Raw genomic sequence first — 14258 nt, 5'->3', positions numbered from 1 at the left:
AGCTGGTCTGATCCAGGTAGCCACACTAATGACATGAATATTTAAGTCATTCAGCTGGTCTGATCCAGGTAGCCACACTAATGACATGAATATTTAAGTCATTCAGCTGGTCTGATCCAGGTAGCCACACTAATGACATGAATATTTAAGTCATTCAGCTGGTCTGATCCAGGTAGCCACACTAATGACATGAATATTTAAGTCATTCAGTAGACACTCCTGTCTGGAGAGAGTGAGCGGATCCATTTTGGTTCTTGTCCACAGTCTGTTCTATCAGCTGAGCTACACTGGACTTATTCTTGGTCTGCACACCATCTTACAACTGTTGACCTCTTTTTAACAAGAGGTACATGACAGACACACCTTGAAAGGTTCAGATATATAAATTGTGCATAGAACATCCCCAGGGAACACAAAATCACTGTGAAAAGACAGAAACGATTTTAAATAGAATGTATTTGTATTCAGAGGGGAAAAGGTTAGGAACAACAGAACATACTTCAGGTAGGAATCGTGTTAGTGAATGCATTGGTCTGTTGATGCATTGGTCATGGCATTTATACTGATTTAACTTTATTGAAATGTATAACCTCTTGTGTCATTGACCATCCTATTGTTTATGACAGTGTCTCCATTACAAGCAAATAAATAACATCTTATGTCTCACAACTAGAATGCTTGGCGATTTTATGCGACAAATCTTGCTCGGACTGATCTGCTGTCAACGTGGGATTTTTATGAGGAGAATGTTTCCCTCCCAATGTACAGGTACAGAACATGTTTTTCTATCTAAACACCAAAGTACTATTTAATTCTGGAAAACATGTCCCATTCAATTTAAATGTAATTTAATGTTAATACTTTAAAACTGGCAAGAGTTTGGTTTTCACCATTTAAATTAATTAAAATCTGTCAGAATAATCTGCTGACTGCAACATCTGGCTTCCTCAAAGCAGCTAATTTTACTAATAATTTATTCAGAATAAGAAAGGTTATTTCATTTCAGATCTAATTATAATGCTTCAAACCAGTGTTATTTTATTTGCACTATTACGGTTTTTTGTTTGTTTAAGAGAACACTATTATTAGAAGTTTCACAAAACAAAAATTAGTCATCATTAATATCTAATCGATAAAATAAATCTTTAATATATCGTGAGATTTGGGCATTATTGCCCAGACTGATGATTTGTCAATATATTGTAATCAATGAGAAAGTTACATATCACATTGATGGTATTTTTCTCAATACATTGCAGTCAATAGAGAAAATACATTTCACAGCGCTGAAGCTTTAAAATAGAAAATTGTCTTTGGGATAAAGTGAGTGTCAACCAATTGAATGGGAACATATTTCATTGAATTAGAAGTAATATCTCATAGTGTTGACGCTTATGGCAATACATTATATTAACTGAGATAAGTGGGGTGTCAACCAATGGTATTCTCATTTCATATTGGGCTGAATACTGTATGATATATAAAAAGACGACGAGGCGCCTAACAGAGTGAAAGCTGTTTCTTCTTTTCAACAGACTCATACCTCCCCTGAATCAACTGGACCTCTTGAGGAATCTGAAGGCCAAATCTTTCAGCAGGTTTGAATATCCATTAGGTTGATGATTAAGAGAATGGAGATTTCCTACATTTTGGAGAATCTCACCTCAGCAATAAGTGTATCAGGTTTGCTCAAAGCCCTTCGCCATTGACTGATGCTTAAATAAATGCTTATTCCTGTTTATCTTAATGGTATTTAGCCACCTTCATCGAGCACTTTAGATATTAAGCCTCGACCCAACTTCCCTACTGTTAACCTCAATGATGGTGCCCTTTGGGGTCATGGAAATCTATCACAGAAATGTGTGTGTGTGTGTGTGTGTGTTTGTTTTTTATTTGTCTGGAAACAAAGGAAGAACTCACAGACAGAAGCATCCCCCAGGTGTGTGACTCAATCAGTATCTGTTGTTTTACCACACTCCTTCTTTTTCTACCCCCTTTTGGCTTCACTTCAATTTTGCTCCAAGCTGCTGAGGCACTCTTCTTGAGGGAATGTGTGTCTAATGTGTGTCTCTCGCTTCCTCTCTCTCTCCCTCTCTCTGCGTTTCTCCCTCTCACTTTTGGGGCATGAGAGCCCAATGTTTTGTCTAGATTTTGACAATGTGTGTCAGATATGGATGTATGTCTATCAAATCCTCCTTCAAGAACAGTAGCCACACATTTGCCCACAGTACCCTAGCTAAAATCACTTTGTCCTCACAGCCACCCAGAAGCTGTTATTCACAACTCAAGTCTCAGTTCCCAAGATAACCTTTTTTGAAATGTGTTGATTACTTCACTGGCATAGTGTGCATGTTAGTGCAGTGACATAACTGCATTTCCTAATGGATCACTGTAAATCCCTGGATTTGTGATTGGACTTTTCAGGTAATACATATTTCTGTCTACTTTGCGCTAGCTTTCAGCGAAAAACCCAAAAAATCGGAGGATTGCCGTATGGTTGTACTTCATTCGGTATTGATATTAATAAATCATAAAGTGCAATCATCAATCTAGATCTTTGCAAGAAAAACAAAGATGTCACATCATTCCGAACAGTGGTTGTTACAAAACCTTTTTTCTCCCAGTACTGTCAGAGGAATCAGTTATACTACGAATGCATTTTTATGATACAGAAATAACATAATATTCTTTGATCATTCTTGCATCATACCATCCTTTTACCAACAATTACACTTATGAAGGACATGTCCTTGTAGGACATTACAAAGCCAGCTACTTCCATCACTATGTTATCTTTTGTGTCTCCTCTACTGCCCACCATCCCACTATCTCTCTCCAATGTCCAGTATTGACCATTCACACAAAGACGACTTGCTTTGTGGGTGCTTCCCGAGAACCTATAGGTATTGTTGCACAGATACTAACATCTGCACTGCAAGTATTCAAGTCTCTTTATACCTGTCCTTAATTTATTATCTGTTCTTGTCTTTTCCCGCTTTTGAAACATTCAGCTGAGTAGACAAAGTACAAAAGTACATAGTGCTGACTCTTTAACCCCCCTCAGCTATTCAGAATCAGTCAAATGTAGCATTTACTTATCCACTGCACACAGATATAAAAATATATATATATTTTTGCTTTGAAGTAAAACCTTAAAGATTTTGCACATTTACCTGAACAGCTTCCCAGAAAACACAGATGTACATCGTCATTTTTCTTGACAGAGCATTGACTTATGCCTGGATTCATTCTGAAAGCAGGTTATAGGCAATGCAACTTTTAAAGGCAATGCTAGCAGAGATTACCATTCACAGTCAACTCTGCAGTTGTCAGCTCAATCCTTTATTTTCTTTAAAATCGTCTTGTTTCAGATTGAATCCGGGTGTTATCGTTTTGCTGTTCACGCTTGACTCCTTTTTGCTCAGTCAGCCCTTTTAATATTTTTGTTGAAAATGAAAAAAACAGTCTAAGTTTTGCTTTGGTATCTATTAACAAGCATTTGGTTTGAGATTATTCCCACATACAGTACAGTGGAAACCATGATGGTAAACCATTTCTGCATGATCTGACTAGACATGACACACATTCTTTTTCTTTTTGAGGCCTGTCACTGTGCTTCCCATGCATGCTTGCTTGTTGCTTCGTGCTGCTTGCCTGACCGCTGAATGCTCAACTATGCACACAAGGAAAAGGCTCCTTCCCTCGTAGGAGATTGCCTAATTTTAAGTTACCATAAAGGTAAGACATAATCGAACAGATATCAGACATCATATTTCTAGTTTCTGTAAGAGAAGTTATGAATATACATTTACTTTTAACTTAAAATGTTAGCAGTTAATGTGAAGAGCCAACAAACTCAAGCCAGCCATGCTACTGAAGTTTAATCAAACTCACTTGCACCAATCTTTTTGACTGTGTCCATATCCATACGATGCTGTACAGAACTTAGACCTAGTGAACACCCAGTCTAGACTGTCGAGAGTAGCTACTGTTCCATACAGCCCTATATAGCTCTCAAACTGCACAGTTTCTATGAGTCATATCATCATGGGAACTCAAACCCAGATAATTATCACAAAAGAAACATAACCAAAAAGCTCTATGGCCCTCATGTTTGTTCACTCCATTCTGTATGTCCCTTCCTGTTACCTGTAGCCGGAAACCAAGCCTTAAGGACAAGGCGTATCCTAGTCCCTCTAAGGCGGCTGGGGCAAGAGGGAAGGCCCTGTCCCCTGGGCCTGAAGATGGGGCAGAGGGAGTCCCAAGCTGGAGCTTCACCGACAGGGCCCAAGGGGCCATGCATGCTTTCCGAGCCAGGGGCAGCACTGCGCGCCAAAACTCAGATGGTGAGAACATTTAAAGTAAAAGATTCCCATTATTTTTGCCAGTCTACCCACATAGTTCAGACGTTTCGATCAGGTGTTGCTGATGGCCGGTCGGGAAAGGGGTATGCACAGTCATTTTACTAGTGCTTGTTTCGTGAGCGCAGCGTAACTGCTCTGTCAGCATCATGGGGCATTTACATAATAGGCAGTATGCGATGCGCAGAACGCAAGGTCTGGCGCAAATGCTAGTCAAGTATCGTCGTCCAAAAATGTCTACTGACGTTAGCTATAAACTATACCAGCCCTCATCCAATAACTACCGTAGCTAGGTATAAATGAACAACAAAATAAATAACTTGAAATTCTATCAGTGTTACAGTTATTAGGTTAGATTCAACTTTGTCATTTAACAGTGCAAATACAGTACAACGAAATGCAGTCAGCATCTTAGCAGAAGTGCATATAGAAGAGGGCAAAAAATTGACAAGTATGTCGGCTACAAGGGGGACTTATAGATATGCAACGAAGGCATTGAAGGCAGCATGTGCAACTGAAATGCAGGGATAGCAGCAGTGAGTTTCCGAGGTAGACACGTACACGCAGCAACTGAAAAACGTCCTTATCAGACTTGTAAAGCAGTGTCAGGGTTCAGTAGTACAAGGAGAGAATGGCAGCAAGGTCCCTGAGAGGCAGCACTAAGCGGTGGGCGGATGGGTGTGGTTAGTGTGGGGAAAAGTGTTCAGAAGGGTGCCAGTAGATGGGAAGAAACTGTTCCTGGGCCTGCTGGTGTGGGAACGAAGAGACCTGTACCGCCTGCCTGATGATAGGAGGGCAAACAGTTTGTGGCATGGATGTGAGGGGTCCCTGATGATGCCGCACACGGTATGCAGACGCAACTTGCGCTGGAGGTCTACAATGGTTGGGAGCTGGGCACCAGTGATGTGCTGGGAGGTTTTCACCACCCGATGCTGGGCCTTCCGGTCTGCCACAGAGCATCCACCAAACCACACTGTAGTGCAGTTAGTCAGAATGCTCACAAGGTAAAAGCTCTCAAGAATCTTGGAAAACAGGCAGGCCTTCTTCAGCCTCCTCAAAACTTACAGTCCCTGCTACACCTTTTTGACGAGGGTTGAGGGTTCAGGAGAGGTCCTCGGAGATGTGGGCACGCAGGAATTTGATACTGAGCACACGCATCTCAGTGCCATCGATGAGAACTGGGACGTGACTGCAGCCCAGTATTGAACTTTCAATCGTATCTGAGTGCTAATTTCATGTTCTTCTACTAGCAAGCTGGTTGCATGAGGTAAAATAGCCATGCTCATTAGAGCTGAAGTACATTTAAAACAGCAAAACAAGAATTGCACAACTTCAGAAATGAATGGGCTCTGGTAGCTTAAAGCAGCTGGACCAGGAAGGAAAATGAAAAAACAGGTATGTTATTTTGCAGTAGCTAGCTTGCAATTTAGCAGTTTTTTATAGCCATTACTGTAATTCTACTAGTGCATCTCACTACAAGAAAGGTGAATTTTTTTTTTTAATGATGACAGAGTAAAGAATATATTTGGTTTTATTAATCATTATTCTTTGAGCAACCATAATGTGTGTTGTAGCTTGCATGGTATTTAATATTTTGCATCTTGTTGCTAGTTTAGCAATGCAATGCTAACAGTACACAAAGATTGCCCATGAAAGTCTAAGGGTGTTTGTCTTTTAAAGAAGGCAAATCTATGGACATTTGTTGAATACATTCAAGCAACTTATGGGCAGTATCTTAGATGAAGATGAAAAGTCCCATAATGATCTTGCATCAGTATGAAACCTGACTCCTAACTTTGCACTGGACCATATTAAAATATTCCCTTTGTAGAATTGTATGTATTTTAGATTAGTATTTATTTTATACAACTGTATTTAAACTAATTTGACAGGTACACCACCCATTGGGTATACTGTTGGTTGTACATTTCCCTTCCTACAAACTGCTTTATAAAATCACCTCGGTCTACAGAGTAAATCAAGTATTGACATGACACAAATGCTGAAATGATACACCTAGGATTTTGAATAAATTAATTGGCAGCTACTCTTCCATAAATATACAGCTCTGGAAAAATTTCAGAGACCACTGCACCTTTTACTTTCCTTTCCAAAAAAGTTGAAAAGCAAAGTTTTGAATGAGGAACAGAAGCGTTCAATTTGCAGTGTTCTCTTAATTTTAACCCTTCTGTTCCTCACTGAAAACCTTCCTTTTCGACTTTTTGGAAAAGGAAAGAAAAAGGTGCGGTGGTCTCTTAATTTCTTCCAGGGCTGTGTCCTGCCTTAAATGGCTGAATGAAGAGCTCAGGTTTGGGTTTGTTGGCACATGCCAGGAGCCCTACCAACAGAAAGTTGCATTAGTCCATACATGAGATCACAAGTGTTCTCGAGGGTATGGGCTAGGGACTGTATCTGGACAATCTATGGGTATTATGGTAGCTTAGCTTGGTAGATTGTTGTCAGTAGGTTTTCTTGACAGAACCCATTGCATTGTCTTTTCTTGGTAATATATCAATATGGAAAACAGAAATTCCATTGTTTTACCTTCTTTTTCCTGCAAGAATGTTTAGCATGACTAGAAACAATTCGTTTTTATCAGAAGCAAAAACAGACCTGGCTACTAGACATAAAAATTATGTAATTTTGAAAGACAAATATTTTGATGCTGCTAAGTAGAGTTATGGTCTCATTGTGTCTATTTAAAATATATATATTTTTAAATAAGCCATGTATTAAGCTTCTAGAAAATCATAGTTAAATGTACACCACAATATTTTTAAATGTTGAAACCTGCTACCAAGCATTGGTTGCTTTAATTATAGAGTAGATCTGCAATACTATTATTTCCCATGAAGCTAAACTACGCTTTTGGGGCGAATTGATTTCAACCTTTATATACAGTTAACCTGTGTTTATCCCCCACTACCCTACTGGCAAAAGGTAATATTTTTAATGGCATAATGCTTTTTTACTGTGTGACCAGGTTGACCTTAAAGGGATATTTTGACCTAACACTAACCTTGAGTTGTTTTTGAAGGCTCATGGAGTACTTTTTCATGACAAGCAAATATTCACTTCTGTTCCAGCCTGGAAATAACATTATGAGCATTATACAAATTGAAACTGTGCGTCCCAAGCAACAGCTACATTGCAAGCAAAAAAAATCAAACACAATTCAGTAACCCCGCTAGCATGGATTCTTTTTGACCACATACTGATGAAAAAGCTAGTGGAATTCGATTACTTCAAATTGGCACTATGCAAACTATTTTCTGTAGCCATCAGACCCAGCCTTTGTTATTTGTCAATGATGTCATCGGTGTCTAGCAAATGCTAAGTGGTTGGTCTAGGTTGTTAACGCTTGTTTGTAGTTATGCCAAAAAATGCACATTTATACCATTGTGAACAAAACAGACCAGTAAACAAATGAAGTATCAGTTCAGATGAAAATGAAATGTATATAGCGAAAATGAAAACATTATTTTGAGAAATTCAACATTGAAAAGTTATTTGAGTTAAACAACACCACTAGTATTAGCTGGAAGTGTTTTGGAGTAGGTTTCCACTTGCAGCTTTTGTTGCCCAAGATACTTTTTTTTCAGTTCATGAATTTGGACAGTGCTAATTGTGCTAATTCCAGGCTGGGACAGAGTTGAATAATGTCTTGGGAAAAATCACTACATGTGCCTTCAAGAACAACTTAATTTATGTGTTATTTCACCCAATTATGAATCTAGATCAAATTATCCCTTTGAAGCCAAATAGTAGTAGGCATGCACTCATTGGGAATGTCTGCTTAATGATTCCATATGTGCATTTTGTATCTGGACTCTGCCAATGTCATTCTAAAGCACTTTAACTCAAGGCTTCAAGGAAGGCCTACTTTTCTCCCATGAATTGTGTGTCTGTTTAAATTGATATGTAGTCCTGCATATGTGTCATGTTGGATGTCTATGAGTGTATCTGACGGTTTGCTTTGCTGCCTGATCGCCTGTCTGCTTGTCTATGTCTCTAAGCAAGTTTCCCATTGCATTTGATGTCTGTCTATGCAACATTTAACCCTGATTGAATTGGCAAACCTTAAATTATTTCCTTATACAGCAATATATACACCAATCAGCCATAACATTATGACTACCTGCCTAATATTGTGTAGGTCCCCCTTTTGCTGCCAAAGGTGTGAGCTGAAGGTGTGCTGTGGTATCTGGCACCATGACGTTAACAGCAGATCCTTTAAGTCCTGTAAGTTGTGAGGTGGGGCCTCCATGGATCTGACCTTTGTTGAACAATTTTTACTTTGTGGCAGGGTGCATTATTCTGCTGAAAGAGGCCAATGCCATCAGGGAATATCATTGCCATGAAAGGGTGCACATGGTCTGCAACAATGCTTAGGTAGGTGGTACGGGTCAAAGTAACATCCACATGAATGGCAGGACCCAAGGTTTCTCAGGAGAACATTGCCCAAAGCATCACACTGCCTCCGCCGGCTTGCCTTCTTCCCATAGTGCATCCTGGTGCCATGTGTTCTCCAGTTAAGTAACGCACACGCACCCAGCCATGCACTTTGTGTAAAAGGAAACCAGATTCTTCAGACCAGGCCACCTTCTTCCATTGCTCCGTGGTCCAGTTCTGATACTCACGTGCCCATTGTATGCACTTTCGGCAGGGGACAGGGGTCAGGATGGGCACCCTGACTGGTCTGTGGCTATCCAGCCCCATATCCAAGAAACTGCGATGCATTGTGTGTTCTGACACCTTTCTATCAGTACCAGCATTAACCTTTTCAGCAATCTGAGCTACATTAGCTCGTCTGATCTGGTCTGGTCTGTTTGGATCGGACCACACGGGCCAGCCTTCGCTCCCCACATGCATCAATGAGGCTTGGCTGCCATGACCCTGTTGTCAGTTCACCGCTTTTCCTTCCTTGGACCACTTTTGATAGGTACTGACCACTACAGACTGTGAATACCCCACAAGGTCTGCAGTTTTGGAGATGCTCTGACCCAGTCGTCTAGCCATCACAATTTGGCTCTTGTCAAAGTCGCTCAGATCGTTATGCTTGCCCATTTTTCCTGCTTCTAAATCATCAACTTTGAGGACAGAATGTTCACTTGCTGCCTAATATATCCCACCCACTGACAGGATCCATGATAACAAGATTATCAGTGTTATTCACTTCACCTGTCAGTGGTCATAATATTAAGGCTTATTAGTGTATATCTGCTGTATATGTGTATATCTACTGATCAGTCACAACCTGGTCTCAGGGGACTACGCAGACTATTTTACGTAAATATTTGACAGACAAATTTATAGGATATATTACTTTAGGTAAATTAACGTTAGAGTAATAATCCTGAAAAAAAATGGTAGACCATGTTTCGAACCCCAGTCATTCCGCTCGGCATATATGTGCTCTACCCACTGCTCCAAAAAGGTACTTCCTGTTAGAGGTGGCGGGTAGTGGTGTTACAACATCAATATGTTACAAGTGATTTTCTTTCCTAACCCAAACCCTAATCCAAACCTTAACCCCAGTGCTGTAATACCTTAGCATAACCCAAACCCTAACCTTAACCCCAGTGCTGTGATACCTAACCCTAACCAAACCGTAACCTAAATCTTTTCATTTTCTAGGCTTACCTCAAATCTTAAAACTAACCTTATCCCCAATGCTGTGATACTTAACCCTGACCTAACTGTAATGTTAAAATGCATTAATTACATATTATGTCGACCTTAGTAGGGTATACAAATCCACTGAAGCCTATCAGCCCTGTGTGGAGCAGTGGGCAGGGCGCCTGCCTTCAGAGCTGTATGCCTCTGGTTGAAAACCCTGCTTGTGCATTTTGTGCAAATTCGAAATTAATGATATGTTTTGGTACTATTCGTTTGTCTGGCGTTTGTTTACATATTACACATTTTAATGAATAGCATTCGTAACATATACGTTTTAATAGCGTTCGTAACATGTTGTATTTTAGCCAATTCGTAATGTATTATACGTTGTGGTAGTGCATTGTAATGTAACCTAACGTAATGTAACATATCATACGAAATCAGGAGCCAAGGATTTACCTAAAATAGTCTGCATAGTCCCCTGAGACCACATCGGCAATAATTATCTTTTCCCATGGAATGAAATGCATTTACATAAGTATAAACTGTAAATGTCTTCCCACTGAATGACAAAAGTGAAAACAGGTTGACATCTTTTCCCATTAATGAAAACTGTTTTTATAAGCATCAACTCTTGAACACCATCTGATGACAAAAACAATTCAGTTGACACTCATCTACTCAATGCAATGTAATGACATTTGTAAACATTGTAACCCTTTCTTTTACCATTAAGTGCAATCAATCAAATGTATTTATAAAGCCCTTTTTACATCAGCAGTTGTCACAAAGTGCTTTTACAAAACACCCAGCCTGAAAACCCAAGGAGCAAGCAACAAGTGTTGATGCACAGTGTCTAGGGAAAATCTCCCTAAGAGGGGCTGAAATGTAGGAAGAAACCAGAGAGGAACCAGTGCAAGTGTATTTACTGGTTAGGATTGGTTTTCCAAATGATGGAAAATGTATTGATGTAAGTGTTAACATGGTGACACATTTCTTTTCTCACTGAATGAACGTCAGTTGATTGACATAAATGTTTTTCATTTAAGCAAATGTACTGACATAAGGGCAAACAATGTGATATGAATTTCTGAAAAAAGGCAGTATGTCAACTCAGATAATGAGCTATGTTGCAGTTTTTCAACATGTGGAATATGTTGTAATTCATTAACGATTCAAGAGGAAATATTAACTAATATTACAGATTTCTCATTAGAAATGTATTTCCCTAAAAGTCACAATTATTGGCACCTTTGTTTGCAGTAAATCATGCACCCTCTCCTTACAATAATAAAGGCACAGAGCTTTTACATATATATATTGGAGAACATGTTGGAAGGAATTACACTGTCATGGACATTTTTGTTCTGGAGTGTCTGCTTGTGTAAGTGCACAATAATGACAAAGGGAAAACATATTCTTGGAAATGTGTGCCAATTTATTGAAAATGATAAACAAAATATCTCATGTACATATGTATTCAGACCCTTTGCCATGACATTCCATACTGAGATAAGATGCATCGTGCATCCTTTGATTATCCTTGAGATGTCTTAAGAACTTAATTGGACTTAACCTGTGGCAAATTAAATTGATTGAGCATGATTTAGAAAGGCCAACACTTCAATTTCATATAAGAGAAAAAGACATGCAATGAAGTCCTAGAAACTCTCTATAGACCTCCAAGATAGTGTTGTGTTGAGGCATTGATCTAGGGAAGGGTATAAAACAAATCTTATGTTGCCATGACCTCAGGGGGCTTCGTCATTGTGAAATGGAAGAGGTTTGGATTGACAAAGACTCAATCTAGATCTGGTCATCTGGCCAAGTAAGTAACCGGGCAAGAAGGGCCTTGGTCATGGAAGTGAAAACTCAACAGAGCTTCAGTTTCTCTACAGATATGGGAGAATCTACCAGAAAGACAACCATCTCCGCAACACTCCATCAATGAGGCCTTTATGATAGCCCGGCTTGACGGTGAAGCAAGGCAGTGGAAACATCATGCTATGAAGATGATGGGCAGTGAAGGAACCAAAACAGCAGACACTGGGACACAGGTCAGAATGGAGGGAAAAATGAACAGAACAAAATACAGAGAGGTCCTTGAGTAAAACCCTGATCTCAAAGATCACAGGACATAAGAATGGGGCAAAGATTAATCTTCCAGCACGACAATGACCGGAAGTGCACAGCCAAGACAATGCTGGAGTTGCCCTAGTGTGGGGAAATCTGAACATCCAATCCCTATCCAATCTGACAGAGCGAATGGGAGAAACCGCCTAAACCCAGCTATACAAAGCCGGTAAAGGAATATCCCAGGAGATTCAATGCTGTGATTGCTGCAAAAGGCCCTTCTACAAACTACTAAATAAAGAGTTTGAATACTTTAGTCCATGAGATATTTCTGGGGGGGTTTAACACAATAAATTGGAACAAATGTCTAACAATTGGTTTTGACTTTCTCATTATGGAATGTTGTATGTAGATTGACTGCAACAGAAAATATTTTAGGGAATTGTAAGTTTTGTCTATAACACAAAATGTGGAGGAAGTGAAGCTGAAGTGAAGAAACTGAATACTTTCTAAAGACGAAGTGTGGTCATCCTTGCAAAGTGCGGGATCACAAAGTACCAGTCTCAACAACAACAGTGAATAGGTGACTACAAATTGCTGGACTTCTAGGCAGAGTTGCAAAAAAAAAGACATATCTCAGACTGGCCAGTAAAAAGAACAGATTAAGATGGGCAAAAGAACACAGACACTGGACAGAAGAAGAACTCTGCCTAGAAGTCCACCATCCAGGAGTCACCTCTTCACAATTCATGTTGAGACTGTTGTTTTGAGGGTACTATTTATTGAAGCTGCTGGTTGAGTACCTGTGAGGCGCATGTTTCTTAAACTAGACCCTCTAATGTATTTGTCCTCTTGCTCAGTTGTGCACCGGGGCCTCCCACTCCTCTTTCTATTCTGGTTAGAGACAGTATGCACTATTCTGTGAAGGGAGTACTACAAATCGTTGTATGAGATCTTCAGTTTCTTGGCAATGTCTCACATGGAATAGCCTTCAATTCTCTGACATGTTTCAGAAGAAAGTTTTTTGTTTATGGTCATTTTGAGCCTATAACCGAACCCACAAAATCTGATGCTGAAAATACTGAACTAGTCCTAAGGCCAGTTATATTGCTTCTTTAATCAGCGCTGTTATTAAAGCAGTGCTAACATAATTGCAAAAGGGATTTCTAATGATAAATTAGATTTTTTTAATTATGAACTTGGATTAGCAAACACAACGTGCCTTTGGAACACAGGAGTGATGGTTTCTGATACATTGTATGTAGATATTCCATTGAAAATCAGCCGTTTCCAACTACAATAGTAATTTACAATTTTAATAATGTCTTCACTGTATTTCTTAATAATGTCTATCACTGTATCAAGTTGATGATATTTTAAAGGACAAGAAATGTGCTTTTCTTTTGAAAACAAGGACATTTCTAAGTGACCCCAAACTTTTGAATGGTAGTGTACATTACCAGTCAAACGTGTGAACACAAACTTTTGAATGTATGCTACATATTACATTTTCTATACTGTGTATTGAATGAACAAGCTGATCCTTATGATTTTTTTGCTCTCCTCTACATCATGCATGCATAAAGTGCTGATTGAAATGCAGGAAGAAGACTTTGGATTGAAGAGTTCTCCAGGTTAGAGACAGCCCTGGCCATAGTATTTACTAGCTGCAATTTATGATCGGGACCTATTTAATATTTTGTTATTCTTTGATTCTATAGAGGAATATTGATGTGGAGTGTAGAATGTTCTATACCAGTCTCTGTTGTAATTTCAATATGTTGACATTGAAATCTGAACCTATTTCAACATTACACATATGCATTATCTGATACAATAGAGCACAGCTGCCTAACCCTGTTCCAGGAGATATACAGTCCTGTAGGTTCTCTCCAACTTTATTTCCAATTAACCTGATTTAGTTTCTTAATCACCATATTATATAGAATCAGGTATACTTATGATTTTAGAGAAAGTGTACAGAACAGTAGCTCTTAAGTAACATGGTTGGGCAGCCCTGCTATAAACTCATCATAGATGCAATGTAACTGACAGAATACCTACTGTAGAAACATTTCAAGACTTAACATTTGTCATCTTACCATTTTACTTCATTTGCCCATTAATGAGAATGTACAAAGGATTGCATATGTGTGTTCCCATGTAGGGTTTTAGAGAACCCAAATTGCTGTGGCGTAAGTTACA

At 39.2% G+C, this 14258-nt stretch overlaps 1 protein-coding gene across 10 annotated transcripts in view; it reads left to right on the top strand.

Annotated features, from left to right (window-relative positions):
- kcnq2a (potassium voltage-gated channel, KQT-like subfamily, member 2a) overlaps positions 1-14258 on the top strand; it is a 42179-nt gene that overhangs the window by 14280 nt on the left and 13641 nt on the right. For 2 of the 10 annotated variants that reach the window (XM_013136294.3, XM_010875780.3), the window contains exons 8-12: positions 674-768; positions 1536-1598; positions 1910-1939; positions 2847-2903; positions 4156-4346. In XM_013136294.3, coding sequence (XP_012991748.2) covers positions 674-768; positions 1536-1598; positions 1910-1939; positions 2847-2903; positions 4156-4346 — 436 coding nt within the window. Of the gene's footprint in view, positions 1-673; positions 769-1535; positions 1599-1909; positions 1940-2846; positions 2904-3602; positions 4127-4155; positions 4347-13639; positions 13688-14258 lie in introns of those variants that run through there. The other 8 variants (XM_020052114.2, XM_020052116.2, XM_020052112.2 and 5 more) reach the window with 7 other exon arrangements.

Source organism: Esox lucius, chromosome 12 (genome assembly GCF_011004845.1).
Source record: "Esox lucius isolate fEsoLuc1 chromosome 12, fEsoLuc1.pri, whole genome shotgun sequence".
In the NCBI taxonomy this organism is placed as follows: domain Eukaryota; kingdom Metazoa; phylum Chordata; class Actinopteri; order Esociformes; family Esocidae; genus Esox; species Esox lucius.
This window is presented reverse-complemented; position numbering and strand designations above follow the sequence as displayed.